General features: G+C 49.2%; 5 protein-coding genes across 11 annotated transcripts; 2 read left to right on the forward strand and 3 right to left on the reverse strand.

Annotated features, from left to right (window-relative positions):
* On the forward strand, positions 1-6,863 carry sox10 (SRY-box transcription factor 10). Of its 3 annotated transcripts, none has more exons than XM_053852919.1 (4): positions 13-2,024; positions 2,336-3,139; positions 4,150-4,418; positions 4,546-6,863. In XM_053852919.1, exons 2-4 carry the CDS (start codon positions 2,715-2,717, stop codon positions 5,316-5,318), a joined length of 1,467 nt encoding a protein of 488 aa, XP_053708894.1. In that variant the 5' UTR covers positions 13-2,024; positions 2,336-2,714; the 3' UTR covers positions 5,319-6,863. The 3 variants fall into 3 exon arrangements, with proteins under 3 accessions (XP_053708895.1, XP_053708894.1, XP_053708893.1); XM_053852918.1 differs by having other exon boundaries at positions 16-163; XM_053852920.1 differs by having other exon boundaries at positions 1-3,139; positions 4,150-4,310.
* A 1,112-nt stretch (positions 6,864-7,975) lies between these two features.
* polr2f (RNA polymerase II, I and III subunit F) lies at positions 7,976-9,543 on the reverse strand. Its single transcript, XM_053852930.1, has 5 exons — positions 9,394-9,543; positions 9,175-9,244; positions 8,755-8,885; positions 8,393-8,464; positions 7,976-8,201 (listed from the first exon to the last, which is right to left on the reverse strand). Exons 1-5 carry the CDS (start codon positions 9,411-9,413, stop codon positions 8,111-8,113), a joined length of 384 nt encoding a protein of 127 aa, XP_053708905.1. The 5' UTR covers positions 9,414-9,543; the 3' UTR covers positions 7,976-8,110.
* Positions 9,544-10,013: 470 nt separating this feature from the next.
* On the reverse strand, positions 10,014-12,457 carry LOC128750515 (MICAL-like protein 1). Its single transcript, XM_053850695.1, has 10 exons — positions 12,151-12,457; positions 12,044-12,080; positions 11,464-11,980; positions 11,316-11,408; positions 11,151-11,259; positions 11,006-11,096; positions 10,874-10,947; positions 10,392-10,506; positions 10,219-10,265; positions 10,014-10,132 (listed from the first exon to the last, which is right to left on the reverse strand). Exons 1-10 carry the CDS (start codon positions 12,455-12,457, stop codon positions 10,014-10,016), a joined length of 1,509 nt encoding a protein of 502 aa, XP_053706670.1.
* A 1,801-nt stretch (positions 12,458-14,258) lies between these two features.
* Positions 14,259-20,511, forward strand: LOC128751684 (ADP-ribosylation factor-binding protein GGA1-like). 3 transcript variants are annotated; one of them, XM_053852915.1, is made up of 17 exons: positions 14,263-14,348; positions 16,031-16,115; positions 16,518-16,593; positions 16,671-16,769; positions 16,845-16,968; positions 17,038-17,132; positions 17,206-17,286; positions 17,408-17,539; positions 17,603-17,684; positions 17,792-17,905; positions 17,969-18,109; positions 18,180-18,253; positions 18,363-18,550; positions 18,622-18,842; positions 18,907-19,076; positions 19,144-19,254; positions 19,351-20,510. In XM_053852915.1, exons 1-17 carry the CDS (start codon positions 14,306-14,308, stop codon positions 19,459-19,461), a joined length of 1,947 nt encoding a protein of 648 aa, XP_053708890.1. In that variant the 5' UTR covers positions 14,263-14,305; the 3' UTR covers positions 19,462-20,510. The 3 variants fall into 3 exon arrangements, with proteins under 3 accessions (XP_053708889.1, XP_053708887.1, XP_053708890.1); XM_053852914.1 differs by having other exon boundaries at positions 14,259-14,348; positions 17,408-17,684; positions 19,351-20,511; XM_053852912.1 differs by having other exon boundaries at positions 14,259-14,348; positions 17,792-18,109; positions 19,351-20,511.
* Positions 20,512-20,554: 43 nt separating this feature from the next.
* LOC128751689 (probable ATP-dependent RNA helicase DDX17) lies at positions 20,555-23,026 on the reverse strand. 3 transcript variants are annotated; one of them, XR_008413273.1, is made up of 8 exons: positions 22,713-23,026; positions 22,494-22,635; positions 22,123-22,283; positions 21,883-22,055; positions 21,644-21,754; positions 21,383-21,441; positions 20,847-21,323; positions 20,655-20,757 (listed from the first exon to the last, which is right to left on the reverse strand). XR_008413273.1 is itself a non-coding variant. In XM_053852924.1 (7 exons), the coding sequence occupies exons 1-7, from the start codon at positions 22,926-22,928 to the stop codon at positions 20,585-20,587; spliced, it is 1,035 nt and encodes a 344-aa protein (XP_053708899.1). In that variant the 5' UTR covers positions 22,929-23,026; the 3' UTR covers positions 20,555-20,584. The 3 variants fall into 3 exon arrangements, 2 of the variants coding, with proteins under 2 accessions (XP_053708899.1, XP_053708898.1); XM_053852924.1 differs by lacking the exon at positions 20,847-21,323 and having other exon boundaries at positions 20,555-20,757; XM_053852923.1 differs by having other exon boundaries at positions 20,615-21,323.
* Positions 23,027-23,190: the final 164 nt, after the last annotated feature.

Below are 23,190 nucleotides of genomic sequence, written 5' to 3' on the forward strand. Positions count from 1 at the left end.
CCTGATACAAGGAAGCTCTTTAAACCCGGGGCCGGGCGCACAGAGCAGGCATTCATGGTCGGCAGCGCGAGCAGGGGGCTGGGGATCGAGCGTCACTCTGGAAACCCGGGAACTGTCGGATTTGCGGACTGAATCGGCTGATCGTCCCTCTCACTTTCCAGAAGTAAGACGTTTATTCAGGTCTCTGTATCCTGCTCTTTTTATCTCTCATTCCACAACCCTGAACATCTTCATTTCACCCCATTTGGGCGTTTCGGTTCTCTGATTTGGACTCCGGTGATAATTCCTCAAAACAAATTCTTAATATGTTTCAACTCAACAGATTTTTTTTTCATTACTAACTTCAGTTGCCAATAACAATTTAATTTGTTTTTCTATTAAAGAGAAGCGCAACATGTTTTTTTTTTTCTTCTTTCTGCGCGCAACAGGTGCGTCAAATCGCCCGCTTCCTTCCACTTCAACTCAGTCAATCTGCGCGTTTTATTCACCAGAATCGTAACTTCAACGAGGTGCTTTGGTTTTTAAATCAACGAGAACTGCACTGTGAAACTCAGGCGGTGGACATTCAGCTGGTGCGGATGAGAAAGACGACAAACACCGGCTTTTGTATAAAACTAATTGAAGTAATTTCACCAACAAATTAAGGCCAACTCATTTGGGAAGCGGAGCGGCGATAATGAGGTTCACACAGGCGAGAGTTGTGACGCACACAGTCCAGAACAAGACACGCGTTCAGGCGACTCCAAAACACTCGTTCAGATTAAAACGGAACATTTCGATGACTTATTTTTCTTTGATGTATTTTTCCACAAATGCCTTGCATAATGTGTTATTCAGTTATTTAAATATACTTCTAATAATTGTGATTCTCTAAATTTTGCTCTGCTATTTTTCCACATTTAAATCACAATTTATTCTGTTTATTATTTTCCATTTTTGAGGGTAGTTAAATCAGTCAGTTTGAAACGTGAAAGCATTTAATTGCGCCGATATAAATGGCTTATACCTGTCATTATTATGCATTTCATTGCACGTTTTAACCCCAATTTTCACTCTTGTTTGTCTCAGTTGTTTTATTTAGGGGCGTGTGGTTGCTACAGTTGAAGTTATTTCTGGTGTAAATGTATCATCGTTGCTTTATTAAAAACCTTTTTCAGGTGAATACACGTCCATTCAATTCTGAATAGGTGAGAGTCGAAGGAGGTCTGTTTTACACGTCGAATCCTCTCTAGTTTTCCGTCTGGGACTTGAAGACAGGTGGCAGGCGAAACTCATGCTCAGCGGAGGCCTGGCAGATGGCGGGGCCTTACGCGCGCGTCCTCTGTGGCCGGAGAAGATGAGGTGTCCCGTTTTGCATTTGCCGCCACCCAAAATATCACAGTAAACTAGGGTTGGGGACTACAAAAACAACGCAACTTAAACGGGTCGGGGAGAAGTGCGTCAGAAAGTTGGCGGCACTGCTTTCCCCACGGACGAGCTGGATTTCCGCGGTAGAAAACAAGCTCGGCAGCGGGCGGGTGTTGGTTTAAATCCACAAGACAAGGAGACCTTCTGCTGCCCTCCGACAAACACGCTCCTGTTCCACTTCCACACTGTGTCAATTCACACACGCGTGCTGACACGCACCCAACCTCGGTTTACATTTCCAGCGCGCCCGCTCGTGTTTGTCCAAGAAGTGGCGTGTAAATCCGCCGCCTGTGCGCCAGCGGCATCGCACCATTCCAACACTCGCTCTCCGGGGAGCCACCGTTTGCTTTGCGCGCAGAGACCCGCCAACTGCGCAATTCAAGAACTGGCGGGAGGAGCGCAGGGAAAATGGTGCGCGGCTAATAATCTGCATCCGCCATTAGCATGGATTAAAATACGTTTTCGATCAATTTGGCCTTCATTCCACACACAAACCTAAATCTACACCTGTTTATAATACAGTCCTCTTCATGCCATCTCACCTCAAGTAACAACGGGGTGGATACTGTGAATTGGAGGCCCTGGGCAAAGACCTGAGGGGACTCCAAACACAAAAGGTAAAACATACTTGAAGGAAAAGAAGTAAAAGTGCTAGCATGTATCAGAAAAAGTGGAATTAACCAGTAGTGTTACAGTGCAGAAGTAATATCTGTCGATGTAGTGAGTCTGCAATAGCAATAAAAGTAATAATATTGTGCATTTGTTTATTTCATATATTTGTGTCAAATATATGTAGGAATAAATACATTTATGAAATAAAACGTTTTTAGGAGATATCAGTGGTGTAGATCGAGATATTTTCAAGAAACAAAGGCCATCCCGTCCTGTATACAGCTTCACACTCTGACTCCCACATCTGTGCTCTCAGGTTGGAGCCGTTGGATTCCTTCCACTGGATTCACAGAGGAACTGGAGAAGGGGAAGTCACACGGGCGGAGAGACCGGGTGAGTTCGGCGCAGACCGCTGTGCATTAGCAAGGAAGCTGGGGTCCAAGGTGCGCACTGAGCCGCCTATGATACCAACCAACCGGATGGAAAGAACTTTAATGTGGAACCCTCATAGAGTTTTGCAACGGAGGTTAAGAGTAGAGACAGATTGGCAGTTTATATTATAATTTCCCGGAGGACACAGAGATCAGACAGTCCGTGGACACTGCGTCATTGTTTCAGGATCCAGAGGGTACACATTAGGAATAGGTCTTGCAGGAAAAGGGTGTGCGCACTTGCAGGCTTGTGTTTGTAGTAACATGTCCAGAGAGGAGCAGAGCTTATCAGAGGTCGAGCTCAGTCCTGGGGTGTCAGATGACAGCTCAAGATCACCCGGGGTTTCATCTGGTGCAAATGGCGGGGGAGATTCGCCGCTGCACCGCCAGCAGGGGCTGGTGAATTTGGACGAGACGTCGGCCAGCCAGTCGTCTCTGAGGTCTGACGACGAGGATGAACGCTTCCCCGCCGGCATCCGCGAGGCGGTCAGCCAGGTGCTCAACTGCTACGACTGGACCCTGGTGCCCATGCCTGTGCGGGTCAACCATGGCAGCAAGAGCAAGCCGCACGTCAAGAGGCCCATGAACGCCTTCATGGTGTGGGCGCAAGCGGCACGCAGGAAGCTGGCGGACCAGCATCCCCATCTGCACAACGCTGAACTGAGCAAGACCCTGGGGAAGCTTTGGAGGTGAGAAGAACATTTGCACACTTTCCCAGTTAGAGTGATCCGACCATGCGGATCTGCTCAGTTCATCACTGCACTCCGGCACTCAAGGCGTTCCATCTTGGACTTATTCAAACTTTTTTGTCCGACTCATACCTGACTCTGAAACGCCACGTTTCCATCCAGGGTCAAAGGTCCCTCTCCTTCTTCACGTTACGGTGGTGGCCAGAATGGGTCTGATTTTGGATTAAAATAGTGGCGGCACTGCCAAACAATACATCTAAATTAGGGCATTAAAGCAGAGCAAAAAATAGCTTACCCTCCCAGACAACTGTCCTATCGCTCCAGTTCCCTGAACACGATTCTTTCACAGGCTACATTCATTTCTGACACGAAACAGGTTTGGATCAGCATAGCATGTCTCACCACCCAAAATAAGACCACCCGGATTCTGCCATTTTCTCAGAGTGCTTTCCCCCAAAAGTGGGTCAGACAGGTTAAATCTGTTAACCTCGCGAGGCAGGAACATTAATTCGATAAAGACTTGACCCTGGACTCTGGCTTGATTGGTTAATTGGCCCCGAGACAAAGGACGAACTGGGAGAAGGAGGAAGGTCAGGGGATTCTCATGCCACTGCTGCCAGCACCGCTGAAGACAAGCTCCGTTACAAATTGGAAAACAGGATGTTTCTCTGGTCGTGCTGAGTGTTAGTGTGTTATGTCCCTTTGTCTACATCGGATGCAGCTGAGGAATATTTGGGGAAAAGAACCTTCAGGAATAGCACTGAGAAAAGAAACTTCATTTTAGACTTATGGCTATCACATAATGTTCCACCAAGAGGTATCAACAACTGAAGAAGGACAATGGTAGCAGCAGGCACCTCATGAGGTAAAGATCTAACGACCAGGGACTAAAGGTATTGGGGTCGCAGATACACAGCTGCAATGGTTGGGTCAACAATTGGCGATAAAAGAGAATTTGTTTCTTCCCATTTGACGAAGGCTGACTTTTGCTTGCGCTGTTGTCACCCAAGGCTTCTGAACGAGAGCGATAAGCGCCCCTTCATCGAAGAGGCCGAGCGTCTGAGGAAGCAGCACAAAAAGGACTACCCCGACTACAAATACCAGCCACGTCGCCGCAAGAATGGAAAGCTGGGTTCCGGTTCTGGGAGTGAAGCAGACGGCAATTCGGAGGGTGAGGTCAGCCACAGCCAGCCCATCTACAAGGGCCTCCACCTGGAAGTGACCCACAGTGGGGGAGCCGGGTCGCCTCTGGCAGATGGGCACCACCCTCATGCTGCAGGTGGGCTGCAGGCTCCCTCCCATTCCCCCCTACTAACGCTTCCTCCCTCCACACAGACAGGATAGGTTGAATGTAGCCGAGCACCGAGCAAAGGCAGCAGCGCTAACCTTTTACCTGCTTCTTCCAGGACAAAGTCCCCCCACACCACCCACCACTCCCAAGACTGAACCACAGTCTGGCAAAGGGGATGGAAAGAGAGAGGGTGGTCACAATGGGGGCTCCCGCGGAGCCATCGGGTCAGAGGGGAGCTCTGCTGCAGCGGGATCTGGGAAACCTCACATTGACTTCGGTAACGTGGACATCGGTGAGATAAGCCATGAGGTGATGGCAAACATGGAGCCATTCGATGTGAACGAGTTCGACCAATACCTTCCACCCAATGGTCACCCGGGCGTCGGCCAGACTGCCGGGGCAGCCACAGCCTCGCCGGTCTCCCCGTACACCTACGGCATCTCCTCTGCTCTGGCCGCAGCCAGTGGACACTCCGCTGCCTGGCTCTCCAAGCAGCAGCAGCCGCAGCAGCATCACGGCTCCCAGCTGGGCTCGGACCCCACCAAAGCCCAGATCAAGAGCGAGTCCAGCTCAACCGGCGGCCACTTTCCAGAGGCGGTCTCAGCTGGTTCCCATGTCACCTACACCCCGCTGAGCCTCCCACACTACAGCTCCGCCTTCCCCTCTCTGGCCACTAGGGCTCAGTTCGCTGAATATGCAGATCAGCAGGCCTCCGGCTCGTACTACGCCCACTCCAGCCAGGCCTCCGGGCTCTACTCTGCCTTCTCCTACATGGGGCCCTCGCAGAGGCCCCTGTACACTGCCATCAGTGAGCCGGTCAGCGTGACGCAGGCTCACAGCCCCACCCACTGGGAGCAGCCTGTCTACACAACACTGTCGCGGCCATGACAGACAACGAGACCAGAGGGCGCTGGTGCCTGTTCAGGCCCCCTGTCCGACCCGAGGAGCTGCGGCGTTGTCGATAGCTTCGGTGGCGTAAGTGGTCTGGGTCGTGGGGATTGGACCGGCACTGGGGGCGTTGGCTGGGGCGGCAATCGGGGGGAAACCCTGCACCACTCCTGTCAAGGTGCGCAGCTGCTGCCACAAGCAAAGGATGAGTTTGGAGCCTGGTGCTTCTGAGGTTAGGGACGACCTCAAAATTGCAGCAGAGAAATTCACAACACGAGGCTTCTGTCGCTCTAAACACCACGGTCGGCAGCGGCTCTCGTCCATGGATGGTTGAACACTTTGCGAGTATCAGCGAAGACAACGAGGACCCCGGTACACTCTCAGAATCAGGACACTCTCAGGAAGGCCTTACTTCCAGACAGAACCAGCTCGCCAAGACGTAGACTCCAAAATCAGTCTGGTTTTGGGAAAGGTTTTTAGGCAGATTCCTGTCACTTTCTTGTGCACAAAATTGACGCACTTGGAGAGGAAAACGGAACCGGACGGCTGAGTACTTGAACGAAGACGTATTTTCAAACACCAAAGTTTGGACACCAAAACTGTTTCATGAGATCACAACCCTCAACATTCAGAGTAGAAAAGAAGCGAAACATCTTCCGTCAAAGATCCGATTGTGTTTTATGACCGAGGAGTCACTTGATTCAAGAAAGAGTTTCTTCATACTGTATTTATCCGCATATTCGAGTGTTATGGAAACAATGTTGGCTTTTTTGTGTTAATGAGTTGCGTGTTCATCAAAGGTGGAGTCAGTCAGATTCAGAGACGCGACTCACTCGCCAAATAGTGAACCACTGAAGAGACACAGTCACACAACATGGACCTGAGGTGAGGCAGATTGGTCAGGTGAGACGCGCCTCACTCGTAGCTGTTGCTAAACAACCACATGCACCTCCACAGAGAGCAACACATGAGTTCAACAGGTAGATGAGAGATTGGCTAAAGGCTAAAATACTTAAGTAGATATAACATTTTAAATGGGTGTTTTCAGTCCTACTTTTCCAACAGCTTGGTCCTCGAGCCGAAGCTAAACTAGATAAAGAAGGACAGGAAATGAATTAGGAATCGTGTCATGCAACTTAAACGGTCTCTGAAAAGCAGCCCAGTGTGATGCCTCTTTTATTCACTGTTGATCCTGAGACCCACTTTCAGAAATCCGATCTGGCTCCACCTTTAATTCATGATCTTGCTGTCGCTTTGTGTCACATATTTTATCGTCTATAGTTCGACACAGTTGCCTGAAAAAAACAGCAAAGCGCCCCAGTTACTCTGTGTATTCTCGTATGTTACTCCCAACACACTTGCATGCTGCACTTGTATTTAACCCCAGGGCACATGGAGCCTCATTTATACCTTCGTGTCTCCTCCTGGGTTCGTCAACAACTTCACAGCGACCGCAGCAGCGCGAGCATGTGATGATGACTAGTAATCTCCTGTGCACATTTGAAATAAAGCTCTCATTATTACGGCTCAGCTCGAGTGGCCCTCTTTTTCACAGTGGAACCAATTATGAAAGACGTCCTTAATAAAGACGTGATATTTGGGGAAGATCAGATTATATAAATGTTGCCCTTGATGGACACCAAACCGCATTCATGTGACGCCGAGCTCCTTCGACCCATCACTTTCGGCTGACGCAAATCGACGAGTCATTGTTAAGTTAAGCGTCCAGGCAGCGCTGAGTCGGCAGTATTTCTTTAAATTCAAGTGAACGTGGTTCAGCAGAATCCTAATTCCCACTCTTTAATCGGCTGTGTGATACTTTGTGCGGACAAAGAAGGCCATTGAAGGGGAAGCTGGGGTGAGGGGGGGTGAGGTGGGGGAGTGGGCCTTAACTGCCTGGCCTGTAGCTTCACCAGGACACAAAGGAACTCACACACTGGCTGCACACAGACCCCCGCGCCCCCCGACACTTGCTCAACAACAACAAACTCCAGAACCACAAACATTTTTTTTTTTACTTTCCTGAAGTTTGGAGAAACAGCATTGGCTGAACACAACAACCAAACTGAAGCCAACGATATCATCTTCACCAAACAAAATCAAGGCCATTTTGACTCAGGTCTCCTGCTACTTCAGAAGCCTGCGAAAAGCAAATGGGGACGAGACTGAAGGTGGCGCCCAAGATTCGGATCTGAACTCCACACCCAGCATCACCAGCTGGTGTTCTGCTGCAACTGCTCTGGCCAGAAACTGAGCTCGACTGGAAGGACAAGACAGTGCAGCGTGTCTTCGGGGGCTTTGGGCTCACAGCTGGACCAAGATCAGAGGCAGAGTCGACGGCACCGATAAGACGAGGGACTGAGCGTCTCGTCCGCCTTCCTGTGGTTGCTGCTGCTGCTGAGTGTCACATGGACAGCTCAGCCTCCACCACAGAAGTGACTTGAGCAGTGCAGGCACCGCTCTGACTCCAACATGCCAAGTCTTTGAACCTAAACATCCAGACCTTCCTCCCTCACTGTCACACAGAAATTGGTGAGCAACACACTGACCGGAGAAAAGGTTCCAAAACAGGAAAATGAAAATCCAATGAATATTTTCTCATTGAGAGATAAAACTTAAGATAATATTGAGACACACTCTGCTGTCAGACGAGGGGGTGACTTTTCTACAAAACAGTTTAATCAACACAATATAAAAAGGATTCTGAGCTGGATATATCCAAACACAACTTGCGGGACCAGACATTTTTTTAAGTTATATCGCTCTCTTGTGTTCACGGCTGGTACTGCAGATCAATCGGTGATGATCAGCTCGTCGCAGCCCCAGTCTTCATAGCTGCCGTCCGGAAGATACCGGCGGATGATGATGGGGATTTTCCGGCTCCTGGAGGGAGAGAAAACAGAAAGCTACAGTTGAAATGTCACATGGCAAAGGTGAATCAGCAACTTCATCCAGTTTAAAACACATTTGAGTGGAGTAAACAAGCGTTTCCTCACAAAAATGGTTTTATTTCCCCTCTTTCAACTGTATTTAAACCCCGTTAGACACAGGGTGACCTTGAAAACAGAACTCACTTGAGCTCCTTCATTGCGATCTGTAAAGGGTCTGTTTCACCTTCCAACTCCACCATGACAGGAGCACACATCCTGTGAAGAGAATTGGGAAATCAAACGTCTGCCATGATTCAACTCTGACAGTCAATGACAGCGAGCGGGAACTGCACAAGTGCAGACCTTAGCAGTGAGATAACTGAAGCAAACTGTTTCTAAGTCAAAACAATACGTGTGATTGTTTTCACTCAACAATGAAGTGACGCCAACAATAGCTAGTGATCATCAAAATGAGGAGAATTGACTACAAAAAGCCAGGATGACAAGCAAGTGGGTCTAAGATGCGAGTGAGACGCGAGTGTGGACAAACATAGAACAGCACTTACGCTATCTGAAGAGCTCTTGTTCCCAAGACGCGGGCTCTTTCGTACTTGGTCATATAAGATGTTGTGATCCTCTTCTGGTTGGCTTGCTGTCCCTCACCGGCTGGGAGGATCTGGACGTTCTCCTGGTCCTCCTGTTCACGAGCACTACATTTGAAAAACTCCGCCATTCCTTTCTGCTCTTTTTACTAACTGGACCGAAAAGAGTCTTTGTTGCTGTCACAGTGGCAACGCTTGATAACTCGAATATAGACCATTAAAAATAATAATATTCTTTAAATAGTTTGACTCAATATGACTAACATTACATGATTAATGTAGTCATTATTGTTGTCATTTTAGTATTAATATTACGATAAAAATTAATAAATATTAATAGGTCGATATCATAATATCGATGAAAATAACTATCCGCGCGCTTACATCTTCCACGTTTTCCAAGTCATCCAATCCCTCATCCTCCTCCGCATCGTCAAAATCTCCGTCGTCGAAGCTGGAAAATTTAGAACGTTTTTTTTACAACCAATTCACTGAACATGTTGCAGTTAGCGTCAGTTAGCAGCGCATGCTAATGTTTGTTGATAATATTCAATTTGCTCTACCAATAACAATTGAAGAGGAAGACACCTCTGAGTCACTCACTTATCTTCGTTATCCGACATGTTTCACAGCGCTCCCAAACAGCCTGGATGTGTTTTAAACGACTTTTCCACGGCGGGTTGTTGTCGTCAACACAAACACGCAGGAACGTCGTGATCCTTCACTTCCGGTTGTTTAGTGCACCTCCAAAGTTCCGACTAGTCAAAAGGAAGCACAAGGGTTCCGCATGGTCGTTGGATTGTGGACATAATTGAAAATAAATGCATTTTTATCATCTTGGTGGTAACAGTACACTAAACTTTAGCTTAATAAAAGCAGTTAATTAGAAATTGAAAAAAGGTGTATCAATTAACTGGCTCGAAATAAATCGATTTAACGTCATTCTGAAGCGTCAGCTCTCTACAAGTTATGATATATTAAGTTTCATTAGCAATAGAAAATATATGACTAACTTATTCGCATAATATCTTCAAATAATGAATATAAAAAATAAATGACACAATATTTCCATATATTAAAATTATTTATTGGAAATGTATTCAGACATAACACACATTTCAATATATATTCAATTTCAATATATTTAAATATATATCAATATATTTATTTTTCACGCAAGCAGAAATATGCAGAAACCAATGTCACACTTTCCTAAATAAGCACTACAATGCAACTTCAGCACGGTTTGACTCTCTTTTAAGACTCAACAGTTCCAAAACTTGAGTCGGACTAAATTTCCCCTTTGACCTCCTCAGCTCCTCCAGTCCTTCTTTTTGCAGCTCTGGAAAAAATGGGCAAAAAGAATTCAAAAGTCTAGTGACATTGTACAGACTTGACAGAAAGAAGACAAGTGTTTATGTGCCTCACCCGTGTTCCTCATCATGTCGAGCCAAAGCTCGTCTTCTTCTCGTTCTCTGTAAGGCCCAAAACACACACTCAGTCTGCCGGAACTTCTATTTTAAACAACTTGTTTTTTAAAATCACATTTCAAGAAACAAATCACTTTGTCACAGGGAAACAGACGCTGCAATGCTGGTCACCTCTGCCGGTCCTGCTCCAAGACAGTTACGATCTGGTTTCTCTCCTCAATGATGAAGATGAGCGTGTTCATCAGCTGCTGCTCTCCAGCTCGTTCTTCATCGGTCCACTTGCTCTCTGGAGGGAGAGACAATCGACCTAGCGCAACGTATTCAAGGAACAGGTTTTGGCCTGTTGGTCATCTCAAAGTAGAAGCGGCTTCTATTGCCCCCAAGTGTTGCTAAGTGTCATGAAGTAAACAACACTAGGGACACTTGTAGAAAAACAAGGAAAATTCCAATGACAAAATTTGATTCGAAAGTACAACAGTCATGAAAGGAAATGAAAAATAAAACAATGAATAAAATTCAATAAAATACTCAATAATGCACAACAATGAAGAGTGAAGGCCTGGTCTTGTGTGTGAATTCATCTCAGTCTGAACTGGATTTGGATTTGAATGACCGTGACGCTCCAGGAGCTTTTGAGCGGAGGGACGTCTGACCTGGCTTGTTCAGGAGACAGCGGAGCTGGTGCTCCACATCAGCCTGCCGCTCCTCCAGCCGAGCCTGCTGCCTCCTGCAGAAGACCACTAAGTGAGGATGCTGGGAAGCCTCACCCTGGAGGGGTCACTCACAGCTGAGCCATTTCCTGGTCTCTGCGCAGCAGAAGGTTCCTCTCCTGCACCAGCCCCAGCCAGTCCACCATCATCTGCTCCACCTCTCCCTCTGAGACAAGGACACTGTTTTCTCAGCCAACAGGGAGACGAGTCAGCGACGAACCTGTGCCGCAGGTCTTCAGCCGGCCCTCCAGCTCGGCTCCTCTCAGCTCCAGACTCTGCAGCTGCCGGTCCAGCGATGCACGCTCCTCCTCGTCCGGAACTGTCCTGACCTGGGACACACACACTGGCTGATCCAGAAGTGATCGGTGAGGACCATCACGCCCACCTTTCTCTCCACCAGAGGAGCAGAGGAGCGCCTGGCGGACAGCGCCTGAGGAGCTTCTGATGTTGGGAGCCCAGGAAGCCCCCTGCTGACCAACTGAGAGAAGTGCACCGTTGTTATGTGACTCAAACTTTCCGTGTACACGTCTCACCTGAGTTTGTGAAGATGTCAAGAACCTGTCGGTTGGAACTGGAGTCGGAGGACAGGCAGATGAGAGGACGGGCACCGAGAGGCTCCTGGGCAGCTGGGGTTCTGGCCCAGAGAGGCTCCTGGGCAGCTGGTGGTCTGGTCCAGAGAGGCTCCTGGGCAGCTGGTGGTCTGGTCCAGAGAGGCTCCTGGGCAGCTGGTGGTCTGGTCCAGAGAGGCTCCTGCGCAGCTGGGGTTGTGGTCCAGGACTGCTCTTCTCTCCTGTGGGTTGGGGCGACTCCAAATCCCTGTCCCTCCTGAAAGAACTGGCATGAACTTCCTTGTCTTCATCGATCCGTCCTCTCATCATCTGACTGCTTCTGGGACGACGCTTGTGTCGGTAGAAAGGCAACTCTGAAGGGGGGAGAGTCCAGTAGTGGGGAGGGGGGTCGACGGGAGTGGGGGGCGGCTGGGTCCAGGGAGCTGGATAGATGATGGACAGCCAGGGGTGTCTGGGTCTGACCCTGGAGCTGGTGGAGGAGCTGAAGAAGAGAGCAGGACGTGAGGGTGAGCTGCCGAGAGGCGGGTGCATGAGGGTGACTTACGAAGGAGAAGACGGAGGAGACGGACCACAGCTCTTGTCTGGATCACGATGAGGAGACATCTGGATTTAGACATGACTCATGCGCTGTGTTGGATGGAGTTTTGTTACCTTCGGTGTTGACGGCGCCGCTGGTCCGGAGGCATCTGGTCCTGGGAGCCGGTGTGGGAGCGAGCGAGCGCCTCGGTGCTGGCACGGGTGCTGCATCTGTCACATCTGCTGCCTTCACTCTGGATCTCGGAGGAACAGCGGGACGAGCCACTTCTTTCTCAGCCTTAGGTCCGGAGGATGGAGCCGCACATGCCAGGTCATCTCCGACCTCTGAGGAGGGCGGACACGTGGGGACACCAGAGGCGTTCCACCCACTCGGACACGAAGGCTCCGCCTCTGAATTCACCTGCACACTCGGACTCTCCATACTGGTTACAGACGAGTCAGCACTCTCTGGAGGAAGAACATCTCGCCACTCTAAAGGACAAACAGGTTAAAGGTCACATTCAATTTGGACCGGGTTTCGTCCAAACAGGGCCTCAAGCAACCCGACACACACACCTGATTGGTGTGTGTTTGTCACAGCCGCTTTCACCATGAAGCTTTGAACAAATTATGCGAGGTCCATCATGTCAACAACAATATTCTACCTGTCGAACTGAAGCAGCTGTGGCGGTCGACGCAGGTCACCTTCTGCTGCAGTGGTTCCGACCGTCCGCTCCGCTGGTCTGAAGATCAGTAGTTCACTTCTTCACTCTCGTGAGGGCAAGTCATCCCCTGCAGGGCCAATCTTACGTCACCGACATCAAACCTGAAGAACCTGCTGCAAAGTCAAGAGAAGAGGGGACGCGCTTTTGGAGTAAATTACAGTTTCAACACAATATGTCAGGAAAGACGCTCTCATCTCAGCTAATCTGAATATTCACCCTTGAAGCCTTGTTCAAGCTCAGGTGCTTCTGAGGACCAGACAGCAGCGGGACACTCCAGGTCCAGAGGAGCTGCGACTCCCAGCGTCCCCCTTCAGAAAACACATGTAAATACACAACTGACACGAGCCTGCTCGCACCATGATTCATTATTTACACGCAAACATGTACTTTAACTGGCGTACGCAGCATGTTGGACATTAAAACAGTATTATAATACGAGGTTACTTCACATCCTCACAGAAAACGACCTCCATTCCACCTTACGAGCCTGACAGTCCGCGAAATATAAATACCTTAAAGATACCTTAAGATAGATCAGAGCCTGCTCTGCATCTCCACAATGGACACCAAATCACTCACCGAAATAGTCGTGCAAGTGTGATGCTATCTGGAAGACACGTTCACTCAGGTGAAAGTAGAGTGATTCTGGGCAGCAACTCTTTTTTGTGGCTGTTTTCAGAAGATAAAACGGCAGGAAATGAAAAGAGCATTCGCATCCATCCGCTGATGTTTCCCATAGACGTGGAATAAAACCCGCGTTTTCCCTAGAAATAGTTGATCCTATTGTTGATGGTGACGATGCTGGACGGACCTTTAACAGACGCGTTTGTCGTTTCAAAAGTCAGATCCGTGTTCGAGACTGTGCGTATCCTCCTGTAATCCTGGCTATCCGTCGCTAGAGGGAGCAGTGTACAGTACAGTGTGCATGTGCAGTTTCCAAGTCGTCCTAAATAACGCATGGATTTCCACCAGAATCTCTGGTTTCCTCCCTCTAACCAACTCCGGGAATCTGCGACCTCGTTCGGGGAATGAGGGAAATAAATGACTCAATGAGCACGCATCAATTAAGAACAAATTCCATACAGTATTTAAAAAAATCGATCTTTATTAAACATAAAAAGTATAACACATACATTTAACTTGCCTTTATCACAGTAATTATTATTATCAACAATACTATGATATAATTAAAAAAATTAATTATTAGCAGTGCTGTTGTTATTGTTAATTATTAGTGTTATTATAATTAATAATTGATTACAAATTAATACTCTCATTGATCTCCTTGAAACGAAATGTATGAGTGGATGTTGGTTTATTATCATTATTATTTGAAGATTACATCCTTAAATGCTTGACTCGTTTCAAACTTGCGATGCAAATTTTTCGGTATTTAAGTGAGACATGAAAAAGTCTTCAAAGATGTTGTCATTATTTCACGGCGTGTGCGATGGACTTGCTTTTTTCCGGGTGTGAACCTCACAACCGCCTCGCGCGCCCTGCGTCCCTTCCGCCTCGGACGTGCGCGTGCGTCGCCCTCGAGACGGGAGCTCGAGCTCGCAGTGATGGCTGCTCCGCCTGACGCCGAGAGTTTGGAGTCTCGTATCAGTGAGTAAACCCACGCATCGGTCGCAGAAAATGCTCTCGCGGGGACTGGAGACGCAGAGATGACCGTCTCCCTGTGGTCCTGGACGGGACACCGGGTCGCTGCGGCGGAGCCTCTCCGGCTGCCGAGCCCGCGGAGCCCACCGTCCAGGATGCTAAGCCTTAGCTCCGGAGCGAGCGCCTGCCAGCTGTCAACACAGCGGAGCGTCGCTCCGGTCCAGCTCCTCGGCTCTTTTCCTGCACCTGACGTGAAGCTTCAGCATGACACGACTGTGTTTTAGTCATGAATCCCGGGAAGGTCTCCACCAGGGCCTGGGCAGAAAGTTCTCGACCATCCTTGGCGCAGCAGCAAGCTAGCTAACACTGCACCTTAGCACCTGTCCGGCTTCCACCGTGTCATTTGACACGAGTGTCTATTTCTTAAACTCTGCCTTTGTCTGGTTAAAACCAGAACCCGACGTTGCCAATAATAGCCGTAGCTCGAAAGAGGTTAAACAGGAAGTGAAGAATAAGGAATGGAATTTGTTGTCATGGGGTTGGAAGAAGTGTGTCAGTCACTTCAGTGAAGCAACTCGTTGACTTGTATCCAACATCCAGCCAGTGTTATAGTTCCTGAATGTCAACAATTGATCACATCCACCAGAAATACAAACGTAGAGGCCAAACGTAAGCGTTGTGTTGGTCAAATTTAAGTCGCTGCAATTGTGATCGCCCAAACATGGGTCAAGTACCAATCCACCATTTCAGCGCATTAAAAATGTACTTTTTATATTCATACATCTGTACGAGTTTAACGTATGTGGTGTCGCAATTTTATGAGTCATCGACCACCTTAGATTGACGAGTAACAGTGAAGCAGCTTTCACGTTAATTCTCATACAATTACGCTGTAATAACTGTCTAACAACCTGCTTGTGTTGCCCTTTGAAAAGAAGTACTTTATCTGACTTCAAAAGATAGTGGCTTTGGAAAGTACTGTTTTACTGTTCCTATTTCATCCACAATTTTCAATCATTCGCGCACTCAAACGGCTGACGGCATTGTGTGTAAATGGATTCAGCAGCCTCCTATTGAATTGAATATTGGTGAGTCCATCTATACACAAAAACAAAGCGGCCCATGTTTGTCTATATGGCTGTATTCTGGACGAGAGGTGTTCACAGCCTTGAGGCTGAGTCGGATTTTTGGAATTCTACCTTCAATAACAAGGTGAAAAGTTCCGAACAAGTGTATTTTGTGAAATGACGGAGGTCAGGAATCACATGAATGGCCAAACAAAAACCAGTTTAAATGTTCCGAAACACATCTGCAAATTTTTTGTGCCAGTCATGTGTTTGACATTTAGTGGTGACTGTTGTTCCTCCCTGCTCTCCTTCGAACCTAGTCATGTTTGATTGTTGCTCTATTAATAAACTTTGTATTATGTTAAAGTTTTTCTATCTTCATTATCATGTTTCTTGTGTTCATGCCTCATAACCGACACTTACACAGTGAATAATTCAACTTGTGTAGCAGACTGTAAGACATGTGACTGGGCCTCTGAATGAACAGCCGGGGTTAGACTGCGACTGAGACCCGTTATCATCCTGCACACACATCAGTCGTATCTTTATGATCAAATGTGCTGATGAAGTTAAAGTAAAGACTAAACATTTGACTGACATTTTGATTCGCTGACATTCCAGACCGAGCCACCAACCCTCTGAACAGGGACACAGACTGGAGCAGCATCCATGCGTTCTGTGACCAGCTCAACAATGACCTGGATGGGTAAGAGACTTCAGTTTTTGGTTCATAATAATAATAATAATAAGTGGGTCTGGAAAGATTTGCACCCATCTGAGAAATGTTGGCGCGATGCTAAGGTCAACGGTCATGGGTATTTCTTGTTTAATGTCGTGGTCACTCACTCATCCATCCACAGTCACAAATCGCATTGATGTCTTTCACGGCGCAGCCGCCATCAGCCAGTGTTGCTGTTTGTTTTCAAAGAAGGGCGTCACCTCCTGCTTGTTGATTGTTTAATTAAACTTTGCGGAGAGATGTGAGCTCCGTCACTGAAGTAATCTCCTCGCGCTCAGAGATTAGCAGCCGATTGTTCTAACAGAGTCTGAGGTGATCTGCCGCTCCCAGTGCAGATCTGAGTGTATGAACGTTTGCTGTGCTTTGTAGCCCTCACCTGGCCACCAGGCTCCTGGCTCACAAGATCCAGTCTCCGCAGGAGTGGGAGGCCATGCAGGCGCTGCTGGTGAGTCCGGAACAGCGCGACTTCAATCGCGTACAAAAGAGCAATGACACGTCCTCTTTGGCTGTTTTCTCTCTCAGGTGTTGGAGACATGTATGAAGAACTGTGGGAAAAGATTTCACAGTGAAGTCGGCAAGTTTCGGTTTCTCAATGAGCTTATCAAAGTCGTTTCTCCGAAGGTGAATCGGCTAAAGCGCAGTTGGCAAATGTTGTCTTTCAATTGCAAACGTGCTGAGAGTTTGTTCTTCCCTCAGTACCTGGGCTCGCGCTCACCAGAACCGGTGAAGAAGAAGGTGCTGGAGTTGATCTACAGCTGGACGTTGGGGCTGCCTGACGAAGCAAAGATCACTGATGCTTATCAGATGCTGAAGAAACAAGGTGAGGAAACTCCCGAGAGCTGTGAACACAGTGGCACAAGTCATGAAAACACTGTCCTGTTCTGTAAAGGGATCATCAAACAAGACCCTGAGCTTCCGCCTGACAAGCTGCTCCCTGCACCGCGTCCCAAAAACGCCATCTTCGAGGACGAGGAGAAGTCCAAAGTGAGATGAAAATAAATGCCTGTGATGTGGCCTCCAGTGCTGGTGTCATCTTGAACCTCTCGCTCTTCTTCAGATGCTGTCACGTCTGCTGAACAGCTCGCATCCTGAAGACCTGAAGGCTGCCAACAAGCTCATCAAGGAGATGGTCCAGGAGGTAAAACATCTTCATGTGCATCATTATCACATGATTCCAAACATGAAAAATAAGGTTTTGTTTCTGTCGAAATCAACTTTATTCATTGCTCTGAACTGATCCTCTACGTTTTCTCTGCCAGGATCAGAAACGAGCAGAGAAGGTTTCCAAGAGAGTGAACGCCATCCAGGAGGTGAAGGAGAGTGTCGGGCTGCTGACTCAGCTGCTGAAGGACTACGACAGCAGCGACCAGAGCAACTGCGAACTGCTGCAGGTGATGAAGGTGGAGGCATCCTCTCCTCTTAAAACCCTAAACTTGGTCTTTGGTGTCCTCCAGGATCTGTACCAGCGCTGTGAGAAGATGAGGCCCACTCTGTTCAGACTGGCTAGTGACACGGAGGACAACGATGAAGCCCTTGGTGAGACTGCACAGGGAACTGTGGCCCCTTGCCCACACTCTGTCGACCAGCAACCTGAGGGATCGTGCAGCTGTTCCTCAACTCTCCACACTCTTGCCTCCTCCCAGCTGAGATCCTGCAGGCCAACGACAGTCTGACACACGTCATCAACCTCTACAAGCAGCAGGTGAAGGGCGAGGTTGTCAACGGCAACAACTCTGTGAGCATGCAGAAACACACGGGTGAGTCCAGCCTCGGTCAGACCCGACGGTTGTTTCCTCGACTGAAGTGGACCGTCTGTGCAGCACTGCTGGATCTGTCCGGGCTGGACACCTCGCCTCAGTCGCCGCCCTCCTTCCCAGAGTTCCCCACGCCGACCGACAGCCTGAACCCGCCCTCGCAGGACACGGGCATCAGCCTGCTGGACGACGAGCTCATGTCCCTTGGTAATGTGAAGGAGTCTACCTGAAGTAGGTCCAAGCTCAGGGCGGATCTTCTGACGTGTGTCACCTCCAGGTTTAAGTGATGGCACTCACAATTCCAACGCTGCATCGCAACCCGAGGACTCGACTGCCTGGGACTCCTTCCAGGTGAGTCACAAACCTTTTGTCTCCGTCTGGTTGTGGTCCACGTCCAAGAGACTTTATACTCTGTTATGAGGATGTGTTCATTCTCGTGTGGTTTTGTTTTGTCCTCCAGTCCTCCGACAGCATCGACGCCGACGTCCCGGCAGCACCGAGTCTACTGTTGAGTCCAGACCCCCCTGCTCAGTCCAGGAGTCAGTCGAGAGGCTCCACGCCCGGGAGCTCGGCTCTGGACGAGCTGGACCTGCTGGGCAAGACGCTGCTGCAGCAGTCGCTGCCCCCTGAGGGTCTGCAGGTCAAATGGTACCGGAGACTTGAGTTTTTAAAGATGATTGTGATGTTTGGGTCCTTACCCTGTGCCTCTACGCTTTCAGGGACAAGAATCAGTCCAAGCCGACCCTCCGAGACCTCCAGAGCAAGTCCGGGTCCAGCACCACTACGAGTCCAATCCCGTCCTTCCAATCAGTCCCACAGCTGCTCACTCCAAGTCTGGAGCCCTCGCTGCTAGACGTGGCTCACACAGAGACGCCCCCTCCTCCGCCTCCTGAGGTTTCCCTGACGGAGGTCTTCGTTCCTCTCGAGTCCATCAAACCCAGTAAGTCCCCGTGGGCCAGCTGACCCCCTCAGCATCAGTCATCTGAACCTCTCTGGTCTCTCAGGTAGTCTGTTACCCGTGACCGTGTTCGACCAGAACAGTCTTCGAGTTCTCTTCCACTTTGCCCGCGACTCGCCGCCGGCTCGACCAGACGTCTTGGTAGTGATCATCTCCATGCTGTCGTCGGCTCCGACTCCGGTCTCGGACATCCACTTCCAGACCACGGCGCCCAAGGTGAGAGTCCAGAACTTCCTGATACCGTTACTGAAGACACCAGACTCACGAAGGTTTGTTTCTGCAGTCGATGGCGGTGAAGCTCCAGCCGGCGTCAGGAGGTGATCTACCAGCTTTCAACCCCATCATCCCTCCCACTGCCATCACACAGGTCCTGCTGCTGGCAAACCCAAACAAGGTGAGAGGGTGGTCTGTGTTCAGTCACCGGAGCTCTCTGCTGTCACCTAGTGACCAGAAAATGGAACCGACGGTGACGTGGCTCTTTGCGTTGCAGGAGAAAGTCCAGCTGCAGTTCAGACTGACGTTCACGCTCGGAGGACAGCAACACAGCGAGAGTGGAACTGTAGAAAACTTCCCTCCTCCGGACTCGTGGGGAAGCCTATAGCACAGACACTCACAAGACTCTTGAACTCGGACTCGACCTCTCTCTGTCCTGATCACTCCCTCTGCTCAGCCTGTCGCTTCTTCACCTGTCATGTGTCTGCAGTCTAATTGGAAACAGCTGGAGTGTGTAAATATCTATTGAAGCCTATGTTTACTTCCAGACGAGCGTTCAACATGAGTTTGAACTTTCTTTGCTGCGCTCGTCGGCGCACCTGGACGTGTGACTCACCTGATGAATTAAGGCCTGCTCCAGCACTTTTACCAGATGAATGTGAAGAGTTGAGCTTGTTTGGTTCCGAACTGGAGCCTTCAGTGCTGTGAAGATTCCTCATCCAGTAAACAAGCTTCAATACATATTTGTTGATACGGTCACTCACTGTTTGCCACAGGAGCGCAAGTTCGCAGCTGCTTTACTTTTACTTTGAAACCAAAATGGCCGGTTTCTGCTGGTCAAACACTGAACACTAAAGATCCAAAACGACCTCAGTCAGCTGCACGGGTTCAGTCACATTTAGAGATGTGCGTCATATCAAGCTAGCTTTCAAAACGTCTGAATAAAAAAGTACAGCAGCTGCAGCAGAAAGGTTGCTGCTTCTGCTCCCACCTGGAGTGCAGGGGTGAGCCCTGTCAGTTTGGGAGGTCTGCGTGCACGTTGTGTGTCCTCCCGAGCTTCTCTGTGTGGTCCACTTACCCCCCTACAGTGAAGCTCCAGCTTCTCTGCGACGGCGTTGGCTGAGTGACGCGTCTTGATTTGCACACCTGAGTTTACCCGCCGTACGTGCCTCTTCTGCCGCTCGAGTGTGTTTGAACGTGCTGCTTCACGTTCTCTGTCCGTTCCCCAGCATTTAAGATGTAGAACTTATGTAAAGATATGCAACATGAGCCGCACCTGGACGCTTCCTCTCCATCGCATGATCACCACTTGTTCCTCCTCGTGCTCTGCCACATTCCAGTCAACCTCTGTAAATACGAGTGAAGGCCGTTCTGGATATTCAGATACCGAATAAAAGATGTTTTCTTTCTTGGTGACTTGACAGCAGAAGTCAGCTCCTTATTGCAGATCCACCACCCGGAGGTTGTTAGAGTTGCAGTCATTTTATTTGGTTCTTTCATCACAGTGGGCCTTATCTTTTCACATCAGACTCGAGCAGAGTGGCCAGCAACACTGGAAACAGGAAGTGGGTCAGACTTTTTAAACACAAGAGTGATGGAAAGTAGAACTCAAGGCTTCGGTGGATGTCGTCCTCAGAGGAGTTGGGGTAGTCGTAGTTGATGACGAACTTGACGTCCTCCACATCTGGAAGTCAGAAGATGGAGTCAGAACGCAGACGTGACAGAGGAGAATCTCGATTTTGAGGTGGAGAGTGGGACGGTGACAGACAGTACCTGAGGAAGCTTCCTGTGAGACTCACCCGACCTTAGGAGTGACATCACCAGGGCAAACTGACTATCACTGACAGAGAACTAGTGGGCCAGTTTGACCCTTCTCCAGAAAAGATTGCTGGAGTTGAAGCAGTTAGTGACACGAGGTGAAGGGGGATCGTGGTTTGAAACTAACTCTGTCAGGGCGAAAAAAGAAAAGAGCGTATGACTTGAGCTACTATCACTAAAAATTGGCTCTTAATATTAAAAGGACTGCAGAGATCCCGTCAGAAGAAATTGTCCCGAAAGAAGGGCGTTTCTGGGGTGATGAGGAGGATGAAGACTCACAGATACATACAGGGATGGGATTAAGGGGTGGGGGAGGTAGAGACAGCAGAGGGGGAGAGGTCGGGAAACGTGTGCGGAGTGGAGGCCACGGACCCAGGCCGCGGGAGGCCACGTCGGTGGCGATGAGGATGGGAGCTTTCCCACTTCTGAACTCTGCGACAGCAACACCATTGTTTACAGTGGGACCATAGATAAACAAGGACGACCGTTACCTGACACCCAGTCTCTTTCAGGCTGACACTTGTCACCATGGATACACATCGCAGGCCACCTAGTGGACACACAAACAACTGCAACTTTACCTCTCATTCCAGAACTTCGTCCTCAAATCACTCTGAGATGAGAAACAGAAGATCTGATCTGCTTATAGAACAACTTGTTCCATCACTCTCATCAAAATATAATATATAAAGTGCGGACACAATTGATAATAACATCAGAACTGAACGAAAAGGATATGATCATGAACTCACCCATCTCGTCTCATCCTTCGTGTCAAGTCGTCGCAGCGTTTCTTGGTCTCCACAAAGATGATGGTCTTGTTCTCTTTCTCTTCCATGATCTCCTCCATCAGCTGGATCGGCCTGACGGAGACACTCAAACTCCAGGAGATGCTTAAGGAGGACCCTGTCTGGACCGGACTATCTGGACCGGCCCCTGCTGCTTCAGTAGCCATTCACCATGTTCCCCAGCAGCAACAGCGTCGACTCACTTGGTGTCCTTCTCGTTGTCCGTGTAGACGTCCACGATCTGCAGGATGTTGTGGTTCGCGCTGAGCTCCAGAGCTCCCACATTAATCTGCACATAGTCCCTCAGGAAGTCCTCGGCCAGCTGCCGCACTTCTTTGGGCCAGGTGGCGCTCCACATCAGCGTCTGTCGGTCAGGCTGCAGACAAACCACAGAGTGTCACCTTTTCATTCGAGGCAAGAACGCGACGCTCCTTCTGCGTTACCCGGATCTGGTCCACGATCTTGCGGATCTGGGGTTCGAATCCCATGTCCAGCATGCGGTCGGCTTCATCCAGCACCAGATAGGTGCAGCGGCGCAGGTTTGTGTTTCCCGCTTCGAGGAAGTCGATCAGCCGACCCGGCGTGGCGATGCAGATCTCCACGCCTGCGAGGAACTCCGTGAAGTCTTCTGAGGCTTAGATCATGCACGCGTTCTCCAGGTTTTGAAGACCACTAATGTCGACAATTCAGCTTTCATTTCCGTTGTTATCCTCAACGTTTACATTCTATACAGTTACCACTGATCCACTAGGGGGGTCTCTAACTGCACTGGTGAATTCAGACAAATGGAGCTGGATCTGAGCTACCATCTCACCTTTCTCTAGATCACGGATTTGTGGCCCCCTCGGTGCCCCTCCATATACGCAAGTGCTCTTAATTCGTGAGGACTTGCCATAGTCAAACGCCACCTGCTGCACCTGCTGTGCCAGCTCTCTGGTCGGAGCAAGAACCAAACACTGCACACAGACAAAGATCCATCACTCTAACACCAATATCTCGCACGATGATCTGGCCGTTCTGTCAGCTCACGTACTATTGGTCCATCTCCACGCTCCAGGTGCGGCTGATGGTTGATGTGGACAATCGCTGGCAGCAGATACTGGGGACAAACAGGAGCCTGTCGATGTGGATCTTGAAGGGTTACAGAGAGTTCATTCATTAACTGCTCAACAAAAATCCAAAACAAACAGTGACTCATCGCACTACAATTGTGAATGTTCAAGATGTCGATTTGTGTGCAGACAGACATCGCTCAGACCGGTTCACACATTTACATTAAGATGTGTGGAGGTCAACGACGTTTTGTACAAGCCGCGCTGACTTGTTGCTAGCTTAGCAAGCCGCTAGCCCCGGCCTCTCTGATTGGCCAGATACAACCATGTGGTCAGACGTCAGCCCTTCGTAGAGACACGCCCACCAAGTGTTTCTTTGAACAGAATTCGCTTAAAACCACTTGAATAGCGGCGTGAGGTGTTACACAGTTCATTCCCTCAACACTCTTAAGTGCACTC

The sequence above is a fragment of the Synchiropus splendidus genome, chromosome 19 (genome assembly GCF_027744825.2).
Source record: "Synchiropus splendidus isolate RoL2022-P1 chromosome 19, RoL_Sspl_1.0, whole genome shotgun sequence".
In the NCBI taxonomy this organism is placed as follows: domain Eukaryota; kingdom Metazoa; phylum Chordata; class Actinopteri; order Syngnathiformes; family Callionymidae; genus Synchiropus; species Synchiropus splendidus.